Source organism: Mustela nivalis (assembly GCF_964662115.1).
Source record: "Mustela nivalis genome assembly, chromosome: 1".
NCBI classification, from domain to species: Eukaryota; Metazoa; Chordata; class Mammalia; order Carnivora; family Mustelidae; genus Mustela; species Mustela nivalis.
Window position 1 is genome coordinate 189869367 of NC_139020.1, and position 20878 is coordinate 189890244.

General features: G+C 54.1%; 1 protein-coding gene across 5 annotated transcripts in view; it reads left to right on the top strand.

Moving 5' to 3' along the window:
• Window positions 1–7291: 7291 nt before the first annotated feature.
• ACOX2 (acyl-CoA oxidase 2) overlaps window positions 7292–20878 on the top strand; it is a 31665-nt gene continuing 18078 nt past the window's right edge. Inside the window, exons 1-12 of one of the 5 annotated variants that reach the window (XM_082739150.1) lie at window positions 7292–7371; window positions 7673–7766; window positions 9573–9807; window positions 10229–10391; window positions 10476–10627; window positions 11031–11138; window positions 13293–13412; window positions 13742–13857; window positions 14516–14688; window positions 16999–17161; window positions 18535–18725; window positions 20109–20285. In XM_082739150.1, the coding sequence (XP_082595276.1) occupies window positions 9648–9807; window positions 10229–10391; window positions 10476–10627; window positions 11031–11138; window positions 13293–13412; window positions 13742–13857; window positions 14516–14688; window positions 16999–17161; window positions 18535–18725; window positions 20109–20285 (1523 nt within the window). In that variant the 5' untranslated portion in view covers window positions 7292–7371; window positions 7673–7766; window positions 9573–9647. Of the gene's footprint in view, window positions 7372–7577; window positions 7767–9124; window positions 9808–10228; window positions 10392–10475; window positions 10628–11030; window positions 11139–13292; window positions 13413–13741; window positions 13858–14515; window positions 14689–16998; window positions 17162–18534; window positions 18726–20108; window positions 20286–20878 lie in introns of those variants that run through there. The other 4 variants (XM_082739153.1, XM_082739152.1, XM_082739151.1 and 1 more) reach the window with 4 other exon arrangements.

A 20878-nucleotide genomic window follows, 5' to 3' on the forward strand; every position in this document is an offset into this window, starting at 1 on the left:
TGCCTGGGTGGCTCAGTGGGTTAAAGCCTCTGCCTTCGGCTCAGGTCATGATCTCAGGGGCCTGGGATCGAGCCCCACATTGGGCTCTCTGCTCAGCAGGGAGCCTGCTAGCCTGCTTCCCCCCCCCCTCTGCCTGCCTCTCCACCTACTTGTGATCTCTCTCTCTCTCTCTGTCCAAAAAATAAATAAATAAATAAAATCTTTAAAAAAAAAACAAGTGGAGGGGCACCTGGGTGGCTTAGTCAGTTAAGTATCATCTGACTTGTGATTTCAGCTCAGGTTATCATCTCAGGGTCGTGGGATCGAGCCCCATCCTGGGCTCCACACTTGGTAGGGGGTCTGCTTGAAGATTCTCTCTCTCTCCCTCCACCCCTCCCAGACCCCTCACACACACACACACACACACACACACACACACGTATGCTCTCTCTCAAATAAATACATAAATCTTAAAAATAATTTTTTTTTTTTAAAAAGAACGAAACTAGTTGGATTCGGATCGCCAGCAGCAATGCCTGAGATCTGTTTCTCCGCCTCGTCTCCACACAGCCCACACACCAGTCTGGTATCTGGGCACCCTTACTTCGCACAGCATTTAGTGCGGATTTGCTGAGGGCCTGCTTGGTGCCAGGAAGCACGCTGTGTGCTGGGGGCACAGTCGGAAACAAAACGATGAGATCATTGCCGTGGCCTCCTCCTCGCTGGTCTCCGGGCTTCTGCCCTGCCCCCTATGGCCTATTCTCCAGAGAGCAGCCAAAACGAGCCTGTGAACATCCAAGACAGGTCTTGGCGCTCCTCGGCCCAGAGCCGTCCCTGACGCCGCCACCCCCGTGACAGCCTTCCTGCCACCCAGAGTGCCCTGCCTGTCCAGCTCCCTCTTCACCTCTGGCCTCCTGCCTTCTGCCCTCCACCCTCCCCCCAGCTCCAGCCGCCGGCCCAGCCCCCTCATGCCCCACATCCCACGAGGTGCCTTTTCACCTTCTTCCCTCAGAGAGACATGCAGTCCTCTCGCCCACAATCTTCGGGACTTTTGTCTCTGCTCTTTCTAAAGGAGGCCCTCCGTGGCCGACCCGTGTGACTCCCAGCGTCTCGGACACACTTCCTATCCTTCCTTCCCCGTCTTATTTTTCCTCCTCACCATGTGCCGCCCCCAAACACACATCTTCCTTGTTTACCTCGTGTGTCTCCCCTAGCGAAAACGTCCCCTCCATGAGGGCAGGGATGTTTGTCTGTCTCATGTCCTGCTGAATCCCAAATGGCTGTCCCCCCTCCTCCTTCCCCACCAGCAGGTGACCTGGCCTGCGCCAGTCTCCAGCAGGCTTTGAGAAAAGGCAGCAGCCAAATAGAGCTTGGGGCTCCAGCCATGCAACAGGTGCTCAATTCCTATTTGTTGAATGAAGTACGTGAGAAGGCGCTTCTCCTGAGGCAGCACCGCCATCACCTACCTGCCTCCTCCCTCCACAATAATCCCACCTGGGCCCAGCGATGTCAGTTTGGTCCAGAAGCTTTCCTCTGGTTGCTTGGGCGGTTGTCAGTACACCTGGGGCCGACCGCCGACAAGACCAACACTGGAGCTGCGTGGCTGCTACGTGCCATTCTGTGGCCATCCAGAGAGTTAGAACATTCCCGAAGGCAGAGGTCGGGTCATCGTCGGGTCCTGGGGACCCTGGAGAAGGAAAGGAGCCCTGACATCAGACTCTGCCTTTACAGGAGAACCAAGGGCAGCAAGCCCATTCTCACAAAGCACCCCTTTCCCCCTATACCTACCAGACCACAAGCCCCAGTCTGGGTTTGGGGTGAACCCTCTTCGATGGCTGATAGGCCCAAATACACAACCTGGGAGACAGACCTCAGGAGGTGAAGGGGCCCCCGCTCCCTGATTCTGCATATGTAGCCCAGGGGAGCCCTCAGAACCCAGAAGCCTTTGTTGGGCAGCCTCACCTCTGCTAGGACTTCCAAGCTCCTGGGGGGCGGGGACTGTGGCTGATTTGGCTTCCATTTGCCAGTACCAACCCAGGTGTTCCAAAAGCTGTGACTGGGTGTCAGTTACGGTCACTGCATTTACGGAAGGCCAGCAATGTCACCACCCATGACAACGTGAGGTCAGTCTCACTATTCTGCAGAGTAATCAACGTTTAGGTAAATTAAAAGACCTGCCCGAAGTCACAAAACCATCCCTGGGGCAAGACAAGATTCCCACAGAGCCGTGTGTCTGCAAAGTGCACATTTTCTCCACTACAGCTAGGCCTTGATCCTAGGAAGGGCACAGAGGAGGGCCCTGTGCCATTCTGACCTTTGGCCATGAGATTCGTCGAGCTGTTTTAACCTTCTCTGTGTCTGAACTTGAGAGATCTGGCCTCTACCCATAAAAACAGACTCAGTCAACATAGACTGATGTGAGTTCTGGGGTTCTGCCCGCCCCCCCTCCCAAAGCCAACCAGTCTCTGGAGCCAAACAACAGGTTAGCATCTACCTTCGAAGTGGGATTCCTGCCCGCCTTGCAGGACTGGACCTTCTGCTGAGCAGTAACATAAACACTCTGGTGTTTCAGTGCCCCCCACCCCCAGACCCATCAACCCCCAGCCACCCTGCTCCCACCAGGCCCTGCCTCACAAATGCCCTTTGGCCCTTTTGTCCCCATACTCCCTGGGGCCACTTACCCTCATCTCAGCAATCCAAAGATTACCTCAGTTGATGAAAAGCAGGTGCTCACCTAGGGAGGATCCTTCTCAGAAAGGACTCCTGGAGAGATGAGCAGGATTTCCCAAGGAAGGACCCCGACAACTCCCCTGGGCTGCCCAGCAAGACCAAAGTGAGCTGGGGCTCCCCCTCCAAGGGACAGGCTTCGCAGGGGACCAGGGAGCTGAAGCTGACCCTTTGGGGAACCTGACCTAAGAGACACATTTCCCCAGGGCAAGGCTGACTTTAGGCTTTTGTCCCATAAAGATGGTTAACCCTGTGCCCAGACCGGTATTCAAGCCCCAGCTCTGACCATCACGACTTGTCACAGGCCTGGGAAACTTGCGGGACCACATTGTCCACATCTGCAACACAGATAATGCTATTTATACTTATAGAATATTTGGCGTCTGTGGCAGGGACTGGGCTATTTATATTTTCTGTGAATTCTCTCTTTGAATACCCCCCACGACTGGCATGCCTCCATTTTACAGGTGAAGAGTCCAAAGTTTAGAGAGGCCAAGCCACCCCCCAAAGGCATGCCATCAGCATGGGGAGGCGGCAAGCTGGGAACCCATGAACCCACGTCTGCCTGACTGGGCCAGCACATCAGTCCTGGCAGCGTCTGCTGGTGGAGGCTGCAGGACTGTTTTTGCAAAGCACCCACATTGGAGTTTTCCCATCTGTCACTGCAAACATCCTGCAAGCACGCTGAGGCCCTGTGGCCTTCCTCCTTCCTTTTTCCCCCCGACAGCAGGTGGCCCAGCCATCACCAGGCTGGCAGACTGGGCCCCAGGGACAAGAATCCATGCCCATTCCACTCACCACTTTTTTTTTTTTTTAAGATTTATTTATTTATTTATTATACAGACAGAGATCACAAGTAGGCAGAGAGGCAGAGAGAGAGAGAGGAGGAAGCAGGCTCCCTGCTGAGCAGAGAGCCCGATGCGGGACTCGATCCCAGGACCCCGAGATCATGACCTGAGCCGAAGGCAGCGGCTTAACCCACTGAGCCACCCAGGTGCCCCCCACTCACCACTTTTTAAGACAAGACCGTGGCCGGTGGGATACCAAGGTTCGCAAGCCTGGCCTCGGCCCAGGATGTTCAGGGAAGGAACAGGAAAGAAAGAAACATGCATTGAGCATCTACTGTATGCCTGGCAGGTCTTACCACGAGAGAGACTGGACACAAAATGCCTGATCCCGGGGCCTGGCTCACTTCAAGAGATGGACATTCCTTCTCTCTCTCTCTCTCCCTTTTAAGGACACCCTGACAGGTGACCCAGCATGACTGTGAGGAGCCCAGGTTACAAAGTCAGACTTCAGACTAGGTTGGGGGGCGGTCCACCTCTGCCACTCGCCAGGTGGGTGGCCTTTGACCAATTATTTATTTTTTTATTAAATATTTTGTTTACTTATTTGACAAAGAGAGATCACAACTAGGCAGAGTGGCAGGCAGAGAGAGCCCGATGTGGGGCTTGATCCCATGACCCTGAGACAATGACCTGAGCTGAAGGCAGTGGCTTAAGCCACTGAGCCACCCAGGCACCCTTCAACAAATTATTTAACATCTCTGAGCTTTTCATCTGTTCACTGAGGATTCCAATAGTGCCAGCCTCACAAATAGCTGAGAGGACAGCATTAACAAACATAAAATGTCTGGCAGGGTGTCTGGCAGAAGAGCGTGTGACTCTTGATCTTGGGGTCATGAGTTCGAGCCCCACACTGGGTGCAAAGATTACTTAAATACTTAGTTGTTGTTGTTGTTTTAATTTTTAAAGATTTTTAAGGTGTGATGCTGCTACGGGGAGAGACCATGGGGCGGTGTGAGGCCGCTTAGTGAGCAGAAACCTGTCATCACAGATGAGGAGGCCACAGTCTGAGGGAAGAGGGCACCTGCCCAGAGACCTCAGAAGTCCTCTCAAAACAGGTGCTCTGGCTCTCTTGCCTTCTTTCCCAATCTTATCTACATGGGGAAAGAGCCAGAACACCAGGTTCAAAATCCCAGTTCTGCACCTTCTGCAAACTGAAGAGAGGCATGTGACTTCCGGGGGCGGGGGGGGGGGGGGGGGGGGTGTTGTTATGCAGCGGAGGGGAGGGATCCTGTAAACATCCCACCCATTCACAGAGACCTGGTTCCACTCCAGGTCCCACCCGAAGCCGGGCCCAATCCACCACAGGTGCTCCAGAACGTTCACTCCAGAACGGCGGTCAGAGGCATACGGATACTAACGCTAAGTGTAAGCCACACCAAATTTTATTTAATTTTAAGATTTTATTTATTTGTTTATTTTAGAGAGAGACGGTGACAGTGAGAGCACCAGCAAGGTGAGGGGCAGAGGAAGAAGCAGACTCCCCGCCAAGCAGGGGGTGGATGCAAGAGTCCATCAGTCATGACCTGAGCCAAAGGCTGACATTTAACCAACTGAGCCACCCCGGGTGCTCCAAGGCAAGCCACATTTTAGCACAGAAACATACGGGAAGAGAAAAATCATTCACCTTGCAGATAGAACCTTTCATAGAAAGACAACACCTTTGGGGAGCCTTTTAAGCCCCCTGGATATTAACAACCTGAGCTCCTGATGAGCACAGGACAAGAAGCCATCAGGAAAGATCGGGAAAGGGTGCAGAAAAACCAGGATCACTTTGGAAACCCAGCTGGGTACACAGCTATTTGCTACAGGTAGTACCAAAGGAATCCCCAGCTTTGAGACTGAAGGTATGGGTCTCGTGTCGAGATACACAAATGTGTGCAAATAGAGTAGAAACACAAACCCACCCCCTCCCACCTTTGAAAACAGTGTCAAAGCTCCAAAGTCCTTCACAGTCAACTGTATTTATTCACTCATCTGCCAAATATTTGTTGAGCACCTACCCTGGGCCAGACCCTGGTCTGGGAATGGAACTGTATTGGTGACCAAGAGCGAGAGAGTCCTTGCTTTCGTTGGTGATCTACACAAAAACCAAGAGTTAAAGAAAATATACCCACACAGTAGTGGGTGTACCAAGGGTGTGGTTTTTCCACACCAACAACCAATTCCCCAACACCAACTGGGTGTTCAACAATTCAGTGCAATTCCGACACCAACTCTTGGGGTTTGTGTAGATCCCACAGGATCGAGGATCAGTCCCATAAGACTGCCCCCACCTCAGACCACAGCTGCCCATCCCAAGGGCCACCTGTTACCTCCAGAGTACTGGCTATAAATTCAGGGGTTCCCACAATCCCCCCATCCTGGGTTCAATAATTTGTTGGAATGACACACAGAACTCACTTTACTTAGTTCATCGGGTGATTATAAAGGACACAACTTGGGGGCAGCCAACGGGAAGGCACGTGGAGGACAGGGTGTTGAGGAGGGAGTGTCTGGAAGCAACATGGAAATTTCCAAGCCGCCCTCCCAGCACCTCCATGTTCGCCAGCTCTCCCCAAACCCTGCTGTGAGGGACTTTTCCCAAGGTTTCACTACATAGGCATCATTGATTAAATCACTGCCCCCTGGTGATTAACTCAAAATGCAGCCCCCCCCTTCCCTCCCTGGAGGCTGGGTGGGGAGGATGTACGGCAGAACAGAGAATTCCAACCTATCTCTTTAAGGCTTGGTCTTTCAAGCAAGCAGTCTCCATCCTGAAGCTATCTAAGCACCTCCCCCACCCCACTGATAATAAAGAATATGGTCTTGGGGAGCCTGGGCGGCTCAGTGGGTTAAGCCTCTACCTTCGGCTCAGGTCATGATCTCAGGGTCCTGGGATGGAGCCCCACAGCCGGCTCTCTGCTCAGCAGGGAGCCTGCTTCCCTCTCTCTCTCTCTGCCTACTTGTGATCTCTGTCAAATAAATAAATAAAATCTTAAAAAAAAAAAAAAAGGATATGGTCTTATCACTTAGGAGCTTGCAAGGTTTTTAGGGAATCTGTGCCAGGAACTGGGGACAAAGACCAAATACCCGTGTTTTGTATTATACCACAAGGGGCCAAAACTTAGAGCTAAGAAAGCAGATCCTGCAGCTTCCAACCCAGACTGCGCCAACTTCCCCCAATGTGGTGAGATGAAAAGATAAAAAGCAGCTGGACAGGTAGGGCCAGGGCGGCCTGGGAACAGTGGGGGCAGGAAGAGAGAGAGAGAAACTTCAAAGTTCCAAAAAGCTAGAAATTCATTAGAAGTGATTGTGAGTATGCCGTCCAGGTTTTCCTGGATGGAGAAATTCCTCCGGCGGAGACTCCCTCCCCAGCAGCCCCCCCAAGCCCAGCCTGGATGCTTCAGAGTCAGAGGCCTCCTAGAGGTTTTCCTTTGGTTTTTGCTTCCCTCTGGACCCCAGTGCTTCGATCGTGCTGGGCACGCAACCACAGGGTTGGATAACAAAGCAACAGGGTTGGATAACAAAGCAAACCAACGAGTTCCTACAACCTAAACCCTCACACACCCACCCACAAGTACCTCACCAGCAGACTGTCCAGAATCTGAAATTCCACCATTAAACGTCACTTGGGGGAATTAAGAAACTCTGTCATAGGGCACCAAGTTCCAACTTGAGATGATTAACATAATTTCAAGTTACAACTCGGAGCTTCAGTTTGCCAAGAGACTTCCTTTATAGCCTGCGATTTACAGACAAGGGAAGGGAAGCTCAGAGAGGTCAAGTGACATCTCCCGGTCTCATCTGCAGGGTCTGAACCGGGGCCTCTGGACTCCAGGTGAGGGCTGTGGTGTCTGCTGATGCACAGGGAACCGGGTACGCATGTTCCGGGGACCTGCTCTGGAGTGCAGCCAGACGAGGAAGAGCCAGCGAGGGTCAGCAGTTGACTCCCAGAGCTGTGCCCTCACCACTCCACCACCCCCGCAGAAGGGGGTGGTGGGTCACACCACCTGAGGGAGCCAGAATGGGTCACACCACCTGAGGGAGCCAGTGCAGGAGAGGAAAGCAGGGAGCTCAGCCTGGGGACCCTGAGAGCTGAGAGCCCGCCAGGCACTGCCTTCCGGTTTTCCATGTTCCAGCCCATTCCAGAGGAGGAGAAAGGGGCTGGGCCACCCACTAGAAACCTAGGCGTGCAGCTCCAGAGAGGCCTACAGGCAGACACAGGTGAGACAGGTAAGCTGGGTCGGGGGACAGGGGAGTGGGAGGCCCCTGAGGGCTGGACCACCTCAGTCATGACCCTCCCTGCGCTCCTAATGACTCTGAGCTTGGCTTTCTTTGATTTCATTTCAGCCCCTATTTGGAGACCCTGCCCATAGGCCAGGCCCTGGCTAAGTGTTACTTTAACTTGACAAAGGACCCCGCCAGGGCAACTCCAGGGGAGGAGGGCTTGGGATTTTAAAGAGAGCAGTCAGGTGGGCCTCACTGAGGAGGTGACGTTGAGCAAAGACTTGAAGGAGGTAATGAGGGAGCCAAGAGGACACCCGGGGGAAGAGTGTTCCAGAAGAAGAGTTCGAGGCAGAGGATACAACCTGGCAGAGGTGGGGTGCAGGGGAGGCCTGCGGTGTCCAGGCACGGCAAGGTGGCAGCAACAGTAAGGGAGTGGAGCAGGAAGACAGGAGTCCAGCTCAGCGGCCTTGCAGGGATCCAGGGGGCAGATGAGAGGGGCTCCTTGACCGCGCCAGGCCCCTTGACAGCACCCCCATGGCCCTGTCACCCCCTCGGGGGTGTGGGTTTGGAAGCCTGCATACAAACCCGACTTGCCGCTTGTGGCTACATGACCTCACAGAGTGCCCTTCCTTCCCATCCTGACCTCCCTGTAAAACAGGCTAGTAACAGTAGCGTATCTATAGGGCTGCGTTGGCTGCCTGTGGGAAACACGGACCACATGCCTCTGGACAGCTAGGCGTGGGATCCAAGGAAGTGCCGACCACCCAGGCACTTGGGAGGGGAACATTCGGGCAAAAAAGGCATTGTTCCTATTGCCTACTCTAACAGCACCCAGCGGGGCAGCAAAGGGGCACTCAGTTTCTGGGGGGGCGGGGGCGGCAGGGCAGGGTGCTACAGTCAGGAAGGCTCCCTGGAGGAGAGGTCCCTGGAGGTTGGGTCTGACTAGGAACAATGGGGGAAAGCGCCAGAGGCAAAAGGGAGCTGGAGCAGGAGGGGAGCTCCCTGGGTGCTGGAGTAGCTGATTCAGGGCTAGGGGCAGGTTGGGGGAAGGTGCTGGAAGCCTGGGAGCATAGACTCTCTCCTGCAAAGCAGTGCGCACCAAGGGGCAAATTCCAAGTGGAGGGTGGCGGGGAGACACAATGTGACTGCAGCTGAAGAGCTCCACCTGGCAGCCTGACAAGGGAGAGGCCCAGGTTAGGTGAGCGATGGTGGGGGCGGGATGGGGACAGACATGGGGATGGAATAAATGCATTTGAGATACTCAAGAAGCAGACTGGAGCCCACCTGACGGTTGCCTTGCTGTGGGGGAACAGGGGTTTCTGAGTGTCAGGGGGTTTGCCGAAGGACTCAGGTCCATCCTCACAGAAATGGACTGAGGGAGCCCAAGACTCAGGGGACCAGGTGAATGGGACCGCAAGTCCCTCGATCGAGGCCCCCTGGCTCTGTGGTCAGACCCTATCCAACTCCTGGCTGCCTCAAGCTGTGCAGCTAGAGGCCACACAGATGCTCAGTGTCACCAAATATTTGTGCATGAGTGACTTGAACTACTGTGCGAGAATTCCCCCAGGTAACCCATGCAGTACAGGTTGCAGTGGATGGAGCTCGGGCCCTGTGACTGGATCCCATCCAGATATCGACAAACGGTCCTGCTCTACCATTTACAGAGCAATTACTGCATGCCTGGCCAGCCGAGGGCACCCTGGGAAAGGGGGTGGGGGTGTGGGGCACTCGCATATTTCAGGGCAGTTGCTTTCCTACCCGGAGGGGTCCCTAGCTGATGTTCAGCTCTGGGCACTTCCTCCTCCTACACAGAGGTCCTTAGTACCCCCGGACAGAGCACTAGGCCAGAAGTATCTCTCCTGAGGCACCAGGCAGCTCCAGGCTAGGATGGACAGCCCAGTGCACCGAGTGTCCCTGGGGGATACCTGGAGCAGGCGAGTGCACCCTGACATGGCGAGTGAGAGGTTCATACAGTCCTTCAGCGTGGAACAACTCACCAACATCCTGGATGGAGGTGCCCAGAACACTGCACTCCGGAGGAAAGTTGGTAAGAGGGAGCTGGGGAGTGGAGCCCCTGGTTTGTGCCCATATGCCTTTCTTGGAAGAAGAGTCCTCCACTAGCAGTCCCACCTTCAAATGACAAATTTTGCTCTCAAAATTCCACTGTTAGAGATTCATTCCTTTGGCCTGGAAGGACCTCTCTAACAAGTCCATATTCCTTGAGCCCAACTGAAGGATAGAAGAGTCTTAGGCAGCAGAAGACCAGGATGCTGGTCCTTAATCTGCCACTGCCTAGCTTTGTAACCTCAAGCAAGTCACCTTCCCACCTCTGGTGCTCAATCATTACATCAGTAAAATGACAATGTCTGACTTCCTTTCCATGTCCACAAGGCAAGAGGGTGGAAAGATCTAAAGGTGCCAGGAACCTCACCCTAGTCTCTAAGCCCTCTGTTCTCTGTCTCTGGAAGAGAGCATCATCCACAGTGACCCAGAGTTTAGCGTGAAGGATAATTATTTCATGACCCAGAATGAACGTTATGTGGCCGCCATCCAGAAGAGATTTCACTTCCAGATAATAGCAAAGCGCCTCGGCTGGTCGGAAAACAGTCCTGAATTCTATTATGCTTACAGGTACTCACTCCCAGGGCAGCCCCAACGGTACCAGGGTCCCTGTCTCTGGTGGGCTACTCCAGCACCGTGTCCTTTCCCCCACAGAGCCCTTTCTGGAGAACTGGCATTAGGCCTACACACCGTGTTCCTGAAATCCCTCCAGAGCCTGGGCTCTGAGGAGCAGATTGCCAAATGGACCCCGCTCTGCAATGAGTTCCGGATCATTGCATCATATGCCCAGACAGAACTGGGACACGGTGAGCCTGCGTTTCTGCATGCGCGGTTCCAGAAAGCCCACTCACAGCTGAGTAGTCAGAGATTGTGTATTTCCTATGGAAACATTCCAGCAGGTGGCAGTCAAGGGTCTGGAAGGAGGGGGTTCCCTTTCCTAGTTTAAAGAAACACACCACATGAGCTAGCGTGTGTGGCACAAGTCATTCCTTCTAGAAATGTCAGCAGGCGTCCCTTGTCACGGGCTGGACACGACTCCCCCACTCAGCCCACGGGTGAAAGACAAGAAATGCCTGTGAGTACAGCTGGGAGCTCCCCGACTCCAGATGAGGCTGGTGCCTGGCCGTTCTGGGCCCACCAGGACGCTGCCCCCCAGGTGGGAATACTATCCTGAACCCTGACTCACAGACTCCCCTCCTTGATTCCCAGGGACGAATCTTCGGGGCCTGGAGACTGAAGCCACCTATGATGCAGCCACCCAGGAGTTTGTGGTGCACAGCCCCACGTTGACAGCCACCAAATGGTGGCCTGGGGACAGTGAGTATCCATCCGTACCCCCAGCCCTATCTGTCCCCAAGGAGAACAAAGTTGGACAGCAGAGTAGCACGGCTCTGAGGTCCACCAGACCGCAGACAGATTCCCTATTCCAGGCTGGTGAACTTGAATGAATCAATTCATGTACTTGAACTTCAGGGTCTCACCCTGTCAACAGGGGGGATGGGAAGAATTTCATCCAAGAGTGGCTGAGAGACCCCAGCTTTGAAGTAGCTGAGGAAACCCACCCGACCTGTTGGGGATGAGGGCCAGGGCCTCTCCCACAGGCACCCTGCCCCCACACAGACACACGCGTGCACGCACACATCACATACACACGGCCCAGTCCCAGGCACTCTCACCTCCCAAGTTAGTAATTAAGCTTGCCAAGCCATCACCCAGTTAGTTCACAGATCGCCCCTGCTCCAGAAAGGCTCAGCCACGGTCTGGCTGCCGGCACCTCACTGCCCCCTGTGGCCACCAGGTGGCGACCGCACCATGATTCCCCCAGGCTCTGTCATTGTCCCAGAGGAGATCCCAACAAGGCCCTCTCCCCTGGATGTGACACACACCTGTGAGGGCCTGTTTGTGGCACTTCAGAACCAATTTGGTGAATGCTTCCATGGGGGAGAAAAAAAAGGAATCCCAAGAGTACGCCTAAGCAGAAAGAAACAGGCCAGAGATAAGCAGAGAGGGAGAAAGCTTGAGAGAGGTCAAAGAAATAGGGACAGACAGGAGAGAGCAAAGAGAGAGGAGAGGGAGGGAATAGATGACTACCGTCAGAACTGCAGAAAAAAGGGGCGCCTGGGTGGCTCAGTGGGTTAAGCCTCTGCCTTCGGATCAGGTCATGATCTCAGGGGCCTGGGATCGAGCTTCATGTCGGGCTCTCTGCTTGGCGGGGAGGAAAGAAAAAGAAACCAACTTTGGCAATAGACAGGCTTGAAATCCCAGTGCCACCCTGGTCCAGGCCAGTGACCTTGAGGGTCCAGGCCCGTGACCTTGAGGGGCTTCCCTCGCTTCTCTGAGCCTCAGTTTCCTTATCTGGGAAATGGGATTCATCATCCCCGCCCTGCGAGAACTGGAAAGCACCAGCACAGGGACCAGCACCACCTGGATTTAGATAAATGGTAATTATCTGTATTCATTATTACTAGGTGGAGGATACAGTGATTCATTTATAGGTTTTTGAGGACCGAAAAAACAAAAGTCTTGCTCATCTCGCAGTGCCTTTTGCAAAACACTGCTAGATTTGTTTGGTTCTTTGGCAGCAGGTCTCCCTCTCTGGGATCAATGACTCTTTGAGGCCCCTGGGATGGGGGGTGGGGGTTGCAATACACACCTTTCCCTGTGACCCAGGACTGGTTTCCTCACCATGGATCCTAACAGACATACCCCAGCAGCTGTGGCATAAAGATCCTATCTCCCTGATTCCAAAGAAAATGACTCAAGGGCACACACTTCAGCCAGAAGACTGCAGAAGAACCAAATTTTTAAAGAAGCCAAGATTCCCCAGATCATTTCATTTAGGCTATTTGCATTAAAATCCATAACCTTTGTGTACTTTGGCTTTGGAAGTAGGGAGCGTCTGGAGGGCATGGAGGGCCCCGTACCCCTCAGCATCTCCAGCAGCCTCCTGCAGCCCCCTCGCCCCGTGCCTGTTTATTGTAGGGAGGTTGCTCCACACAAGTGACATTTAGACAGGACCCCCTGCACCTCCAGCCACCAAATGAATATCCATAAAGTCCACCAAGCCAGTGCGTTCTAGAGCCAGACGCTCGAATTAAAGCTCTCAAGACCGTTCCTGCCATTTCCAAGGATGAGTCAAGGCCATGTGAGTCAAGGGGTATCCTGAAAAAGCATCACTTTGTTGCCCCATATGCTACCTCATCCTCTGCCTGGCCCGCCCTGCCCTGTGTGACACCCCCCTGGGAAGGCCCTGTACCCTTCAGGCTCCTCGCACACTCTCCCCTGACCTCAACATTTGAGGCTGATCAAACAAAGCCCATCCCGGCTTCCCATGGTGCCCTGCCCTTCCCCAGGCCACCACGTTGGTCCTCCTGGCCCATTACAGACAGGGCCCACACCCAGGCTCCTGATAGGGAGAGTTAGCCTCCTACACCAGAGGTCATGCTGGGCCTCTCCTGTCTCTGCCTTCAGTGGGACGGTCAGCCACCCACACTTTGGTCCAGGCCCAGCTGATCTGCTCAGGAGCCCGGCAGGGCATGCACGCCTTCATTGTGCCCATCCGAAGCCTCCAGGACCACACCCCACTGCCAGGTAAGCCCATATGGCTCCCAGGACCACTGCCATGGAGAGACCCCACCAGGTCTCCCTATCCCAAGGCCCCAGAGCTCATGGGAGAAGCTGGGGCATGGCCCCCTTGGGCAGGTATGGGTCCCTGGAAAGACCTGGTGCTAACCAGCTGGGTGAACTTGAGCAACATTCAGGACCTGTCTGACCTCAGCTTGGTCACCTGCAAAACAGAGTAATAACCCCATGTGACAGGCTGCTGTGAGGCTCAGGGGAGGTGGAAGGAATGGGAGGGGGGTACCCGGCACACAGAAAGCACTTGGTTCACAGACATTCCCATCTCCATCTCCTTCTAGGAGTCACTGTTGGAGACATCGGGCCCAAGATGGACTTTGACAACATAGACCATGGCTTCCTGCGACTGGACCACGTGCGGATCCCTAGAGAGAACATGCTGAGTCGCTTTGCACAGGTGGGAGTCTCGCATACCTACACTGCCTAAAGAAGGGACAGTGGCCCCCTGTGGAATGCTGCTGGCTTTGGGTCTTCCTCCAAAGAGCAGAGTTTGGGGCACCCCACCCCACTCTAGAGGGACTCTGGCATCCCACAGATCTGGGTAAAGCCCCAGTTTAGGAGCTGTGTGATCTTGGGCAAGTTGCTTGACCTCTCTGAGCCTCAGAGTTCTCATGGATCAATGCTCAGAGATCCATGTGGTGGTAGAGCAGTCATAGGGCAGGGTGGCAAAGCGATGGGAGATGAGGGAAGGGCTGAGGGTGACCAGCTTATGTACCTACCGTAAGGCCTGGACAACCAGTCACTGACCAGACATGAGCCAAGTGCTGGAGGAAGTTCTGGAGATCCCCATGTTGCCAGGCATTCCCTTTAGCTGTGGATTTGGGGAAGGTCCGGGGTGTCCCAGGAGAGGAGCCAGGCACTGGAGGCAGGGACAGATCAGCAGAAAGCACGGGTGTGTTTCACAACCAGTGCACCTGGCTGGCGGTCAGCCACCTGCTCCCGGCGAGCAGTCTGAGGACGGTGTGCCTGGAGGGGACGGAAGCCCCATGGTCATGGGGTGTAGGACAGATTCGGGGGCTTTGGCTCAGACCCAGCACCTGTCTCTGGTCCCCCAGGTCTTGCCAGACGGCACCTACGTCAAGCTGGGAACACAGCAGACCAACTACTTTTCCATGGTGGTGGTGCGGGTGGAGCTGCTCCTGGGAGAGATCATCCCTCTGCTGCAGAAGGCCTGTGTCATCGCCATCCGCTACTCGGTCATCCGCCGCCAATCCAGCATCCGGCCTAGGCAAGGAGCACCCACATGCTGACCATGACAGACAGGGCTAGCTCTCCATCCCACAGCACCTGCCCCCTGATGCCACCCCCTGCCCGAGTGGGGTGCTGGGAATACATGTGACCCCCCACAACACACGCACAACCTCTGGCCAGACCTGGCCCGTCTGGCCCTGCCTGTGGGGTCTTCATCGGGTTCTCTCTGTCCCTGGCCAGAGATCGTGGTCTGGGTTTCCGTGTGATCCTGTACTGTCAGATCTGACTCAGATCTGTCTGTCCGGGTTCAGCGCAGCTATGACTGGATGACTATGTCTGGGTTGTCAGCTGCTTGCCAGAAGGCAGGGGACTGTGGCTCCTGAGTTCTGTCGGGGTGGGAGTGAGTGTGTCTGGGAAAGGCTGGCTGTCACGTCGGGCGGTGTGTGGCTTGAAATGGGTTCTGTCCAGCTGTGGCTGTCCGCACCCACGTGTGGCACATCCAAATCTGGACCCATTCTGTTGCCTGTGGCTGTGTCCAGTGGGTACCCCCTCTGCCCCATGGGACTGAATAGCGGACTGTACTCTCTGTCATTATTTGAATATTTATTTCAGCAATCTTCAACCCAACATGGGGCTTGAACTCACAATCCTGAGATCAAGTTCCACAGGCTCTTCCCACTGAGCCCTCCAGGCATGCTGGGACTCTCTCTTTTTCACCGTGTGTTATGTTCCCCCGCGCTCATGCGGGCCTGTGTAAACATACGCGGTTGCCAGCAAATGAAAATACAGGACTGCCCATTAAATTTGAATTTTAGGTAAACAGTAAATAATTTTTTAGAGTAAATATACCCCCAATGGGGACATGCAGCCAAGATGTGGCAGTGAGGAGCTGAGCATATGGTACCAGAGTGGGAAGACAGGCACAGTCCAGCTGACTAAACTCGTGGTGCTGAGGGATGGACTTCGGCCTGGCAGTTTCTTGTCCCAACTCAGCTAAGTGACCCTGGGCGAGTCCTTTGCCCACTCTGGGCCTTGATTTTCTCACCTGGAATATGAAGAGTGGGAGACCCTCCAATCTAAGGACCCAGTATTGTTTCATGCCATGGGCTCAAGGATCCAAAAGACTAAAGCAAAATGGACTGAGGGTCAGAGGCCAGACAGACCTGGGGGACACACAGCTGGGCCGCTTGCCAGTTGTGGGAGCTGGGGCAAGGCGCACCACTTCTTTGTCCCTCAGTGTCCTCACCTACAACACAGGGCATGACAGGAGCAATCCTTTAGGGCACTGTGGAGAGTGAAATGCAAAAAAGCAAGCCAGGCCCATAGCCCAGGGTCCTTTTCCTCTGGCAAACCCAAGATACTGGGAATGGCCTGGGTATCGAACTCCCCTTGCTGAGAGAGTCTTCTCTGGAGGACAGGGGTGCTGGGGGAAAAGGTGCTGCTGCTGAAGTCCTGTCCAGAGCCCAGTTTTCTGGGTTCCACAAGTGTCCCAAGGATAGTTATAAAAGTATGTGTCTGAGGAACCTGGGTGGCTCAGTCGGTTAAACAACTGAATCTTGGTCACAGCTCAGGTCATGATCTCAGGGTTGTAGGGTTGAGCCCCAAGTTGGGCCCTGTGCTCAGTGGAGAGTCTGTTTGAGATTCTCTCTTTCTCTCCCTCTGCCCCTCCCCCCCATGATACATAAATAAAATCTTTTTTTTTTTTTTAAGTGTCCAAATGAGGAGCTGCTAACCTAAGATTCTCCCCAACAGTCATGGGAGGCTTCTTACATTCACACTTTCTTTTAATCCACAAAGAGTTATCGGTCCCCTTCATGCTGGACACTGTCTCAGGCACTGCAGACAGATCAATGGACAAGGCAGATGTAGTCCCTGCCTTGGGATTCCATCAGGCCCAAGTTCCCATCCTCAGAGTTACTGATTAGACTTGATCTACCCCCCAGCACATACTATACTTGCACCTGGACAGTGAAAGGTCAAGTTTCACATCATGAAACTTGATGTGTACAAGACTGCAAGCCCTCACTTGAAGTCCTTGGGACCAAATGCATTGGAATTCAGAACTTTCCAGATTTCGGCAAGATAATATGGTGCATACGCTATAATTCTGTACACGTCCCCCATAAGGGGCAGAACCCATAATCAAACCTGTCAATATTTCTTCAGAGAAATGTGTGGATACTCATGTTAGATGGCATTTTAAGATTATTATTAACCTCATGTCAGTTCAAGTTTTGCAGTGAGTTATAAAAAACTATCAGTTTTTACACCTCTTATGGCTCTGGGGATATAGGAAGTTGAGGGAGCTGTAGTGATCTTCTAAACCTTCTGCTTTTCCTCTCCTCAGCGACCCAGAGGCAAAAATCCTGGACTACCAGACGCAGCAGCAGAAACTCCTCCCTCAGCTGGCCACAGCCTATGCATTCCATTTCCTGGCGAGCAACCTCTTGAAATTCTTGCACAGCTCCTACGATGCCATTCGGAACAAAGACTTCAGCCACCTGCCAGAGGTACCTGCTCTCTGCTGGGGGGGGTGAGCAGGAGCTGGTAAGATGGCTGAAATTGTTCCTCCCACTGGGAAGCAGCCCCACTCTTGTTCCCATGAACTCCTTTTACTCCTTCCCCCAGCCTCCCAATATCCCAGGGCACCCAGGGCAAACTGTACCCCAACATATAAATCTACCTACAGGGACCCCTGGGTGGCTCAGTTGGTTGGGCGGCTGCCTTCGGCTCAGGTCATGATCCCAGGGTCCTGGGATCGAGTCCCACATCGGGTTCCTTGCTCGGCGGGGAGCCTGCTTCTCCCTCTGCTTCTGCCTGCCTCTCTGTCTGCCTGTACTCGCTCACTCTCTCTCCTTCTGTCTCTGACAAATAAATAAATAAAATTAAAAAAAAAATAAATCTACCTACATATGGCCTCCAGAAAGCTCCAGAAATGCTAGAGGGAATAATCACACATAAAACATAGAACCCAGGAACACAATCCCTGGTGTGAATTTGAAACCTAAAAAGCTCTGAAAAATTACCATCGTTGAGAACATATTTGGTGGCATGGTATGACCTGAATTGATCTGATATATCTCACTGGATATGTATACCTTTTGCAGCCAAAATACTAATGAGTATGATCACTAAGCCTGCCCCAGACTTTGCCGGGTATTATATATAATCTGCCTTCAGTGCTCTGCCTTAGCTTTCTAAAATCCAAAAAATACCAATTCCAAAACCCATCTGGCCCCAAAAGGTCTCGAATGAAGGATTATGGACTTAGATATACACTGAGGTTCTGTCCACCAGACCATGGGCTTCATAAGCATTGGTTCATTAATCCTTCCAGTTGTGCCACTGGCCCCATTTGTAGTTCCATTATACAGATTGGGAAAGTAAAGCACAGAGAGATTACGGGTTATGACCTTCCTCCCAAGGACTTAGAAGCCTGAAAGATGGGTAAGGGCTTTCAAGAACCCAAAGCTCAAACAGGTCTGCTGTGTGGCTGCCCCTCCTACAACCCAGACCACTGGGGTTGATGGTGGACCTCCACGGTCCCAGGCCTGCTTTCCAAAAATTCCACTTGCCAGCAAAATCCATAACTCCTAGATGATGGTGAGCCCACTCCAGGAAGGCCCGTCTTCACGAGATCCTGGAGACGCTGGCGAGGACAGGTTCCCTTTGTTTTTACTGCGCCTACAGCTACATTGCCTCATCGTAGGACCTTGGGCAAGTCACATAACATCTCTGAGCCTCAGCCTCCTCCGTGAAGTTTCGAGGGAAATCTTTCTTACTTCACAGGGTTGTCATGGGCATACAGCAGGTGCTCAGTGAGTGGGAGGCATGGTTGTTCCTGGAGGGCCCCCTGACTCACCGCGATCCCCTGTTCTTGCAGCTTCACGCCCTGAGCGCAGGCATCAAGGCCATGACGTCAGACTTGTGCTTCCAGGGTTCCGAGCTGTGCCGCCGAGCCTGCGGCGGCCACGGCTACTCGAAGCTGAGCGGCCTGCCCTCTCTGGTCACCAGAGTGACAGCCTCCTGCACCTACGAGGGTGACAACACTGTACTCTACCTGCAGACGGCCAGGTAAGGCTCCTGCGTGGGCTGAAGCAGCACCTGAGGCCGCCGGCGGGGGCGGGCACGGGCACCGGGCGGCGCCGAGCGAGCAGAGGCCGACCGCGCACAGTCTCCAGTCCACCCCGAGCTTTCGGTAGGCGGGACAGGAGCACAGCTTTCCCTTGTTTCACAGCCTTCAGGGGCTCCCCACAGCTCACGGGAAAACGCCAGGCTGCACCTGCTCCCTGCGGCCGGCCCCGCCCCTGGCCCCGCCCCGCCCCTGGCCCCGCCTCCCTTCCCACGTGCTCTTCCTCCCCTTCGTGCTCCCCCTGCCCCACGTGCTCCCGCTTCCGCTGGTGCTCTCCCTTCCCCAGCTGGACCCGGTTCCTGTTTCCCATCACAGGCTCCCGGAGCTTCCCTCGCCCGAGAGCTCTACCCCAGCCTGCTGGACCCCGTCGCTCCTCTCAGTCCTCGGGTCCCGGCTTAGCTGCCCGCCCCAACTGAACATGCCCGGCCTGCACTGAGCGAGGGGCTGTTCTCTGTGAGCCCGAGTTTTGAGGGGCTTGCTCACCGCGGGTCCCCGGGTTTAGCACCGGGCTTGCCCGCAGAGCCTCCCACGTGAGAGGCAGGAAGGGAGGCAGCATTTGCCTCCGCGCAAAGTGGAGGATTCTGTTCATTCTCTTCTGGGGGTTGGGGGGTGGGGGGGCTCGGACTGACAAGGCCTTTCCCGTCCCTAGAGTATTATGGGAGGTTTTCTCAAATGATAAGGGGGCTACAATATCCTGTATTAGACATGCAGTGCCCCATCATTATAGGAGCATTACAAATATTTCCAGTTTTCACAAACCTTCTGTCAAGTGACTGTTATTATCCCCATCTAGAGATGGAGAAACTGAGGCCAAGGGAGATGAGGTAACTTGGACCAGCCAGAGGTATCTGTAGAGCTGCCCTGGAAATCCAGGGTTGGCTGAGCCCAGAGCCTTTAACCACTGGGTCGTCAGAGGAAAGAAGCCGGGAGTCACCTGTAACTCTCCACTCGTGTTAGCATTCTTAACCCCTGTCCTTTCTCAAGCAAGAAAATTTGATTTCTGCCGTCACTGTACAGTTGAGCACGAATCCCCAAATTCCAAGATCCTAACCAGGAGAAAGGATTCTGTTTGCTCAGATACTAAAAGGGTTTACATTCTGGATCTGAGTGTCTGCGCAGCTCTGCAGCTCCAACCTCCTTTCCCTAGGGAAGAGACTACAGCCTCAGGGTGCGTTTTTCTGAGGGCCTCACAGCAGGCGGGCTCAGGGGGCTCTGGAGTGAGCATGACCATGGGAGGGGCAGGAGCCTGCATGGCCCCAGTTCTCCTGTAGGGAGACTGCGTGTTTTCCCCACTGCTTACCTGTTTCCCCCGCCCCCACCCCCAGGTTTCTAGTGAAAAACTACCTGCAAACTCAGGCGATCCCAGGCTCCACACAGAAATCTCTCCCTCCATCTGTTGCATACCTGACTGCACCCTACCTGGCCAGGTGCCCAGCCCAGAAAGCAGCTGACTTCCTCCACCCAAAAGTCTACACCACCGCCTGGGCACACGTGGCAGCCAGGTGAGTAAGAACGACCTGCAGGCAGGCTCTTTCCCACACTAGGGCCTTTGGAGCGGGGCTGGGTGAGCATTCGTGGATACTCCTCTGAGAAGAACCCCCCTCCCCAACCTCGGTCCTCTCGGTTCCTGCCACCATGGGCAGAGAAGGGGAAGCCACATCCATGAGCCACCATCACTTCCCCATCCTGGCCGAGCTGGTAGAAGGACATCACCCCTCTGGCCAGTGCAAGGAAATTCTTTTTTTTTTTTTAAGAATTTTTTTGGGGGGAGCGCCTGTGTGGCTCAGTTGGTTGAGCGACTGCCTTCAGTTCAGGTCACGGTCCCGGAGTCCCAGGATCGAGTCCCACATCAGGCTCCCAGCTCCATGGGGAGTCTGCTTCTCCCTCTGACCTCCTCGCCTCTCATGCTCTCTCTCACTGTCTCTCTCTCTCTCAAATAAATAAATAAAATCTTTCAAAAAAAAAAGATTTTATTTATTTAAGAGTGAGAGAGCAAGAGCATGAGCAGGGCAGGGGCAGAGAGAGAAGCCGACTCCGCAGTGAGCAGTGGCATGTTCCTGAGACCATGACCTGAGCTGAAGTCAGCAGCTCAACC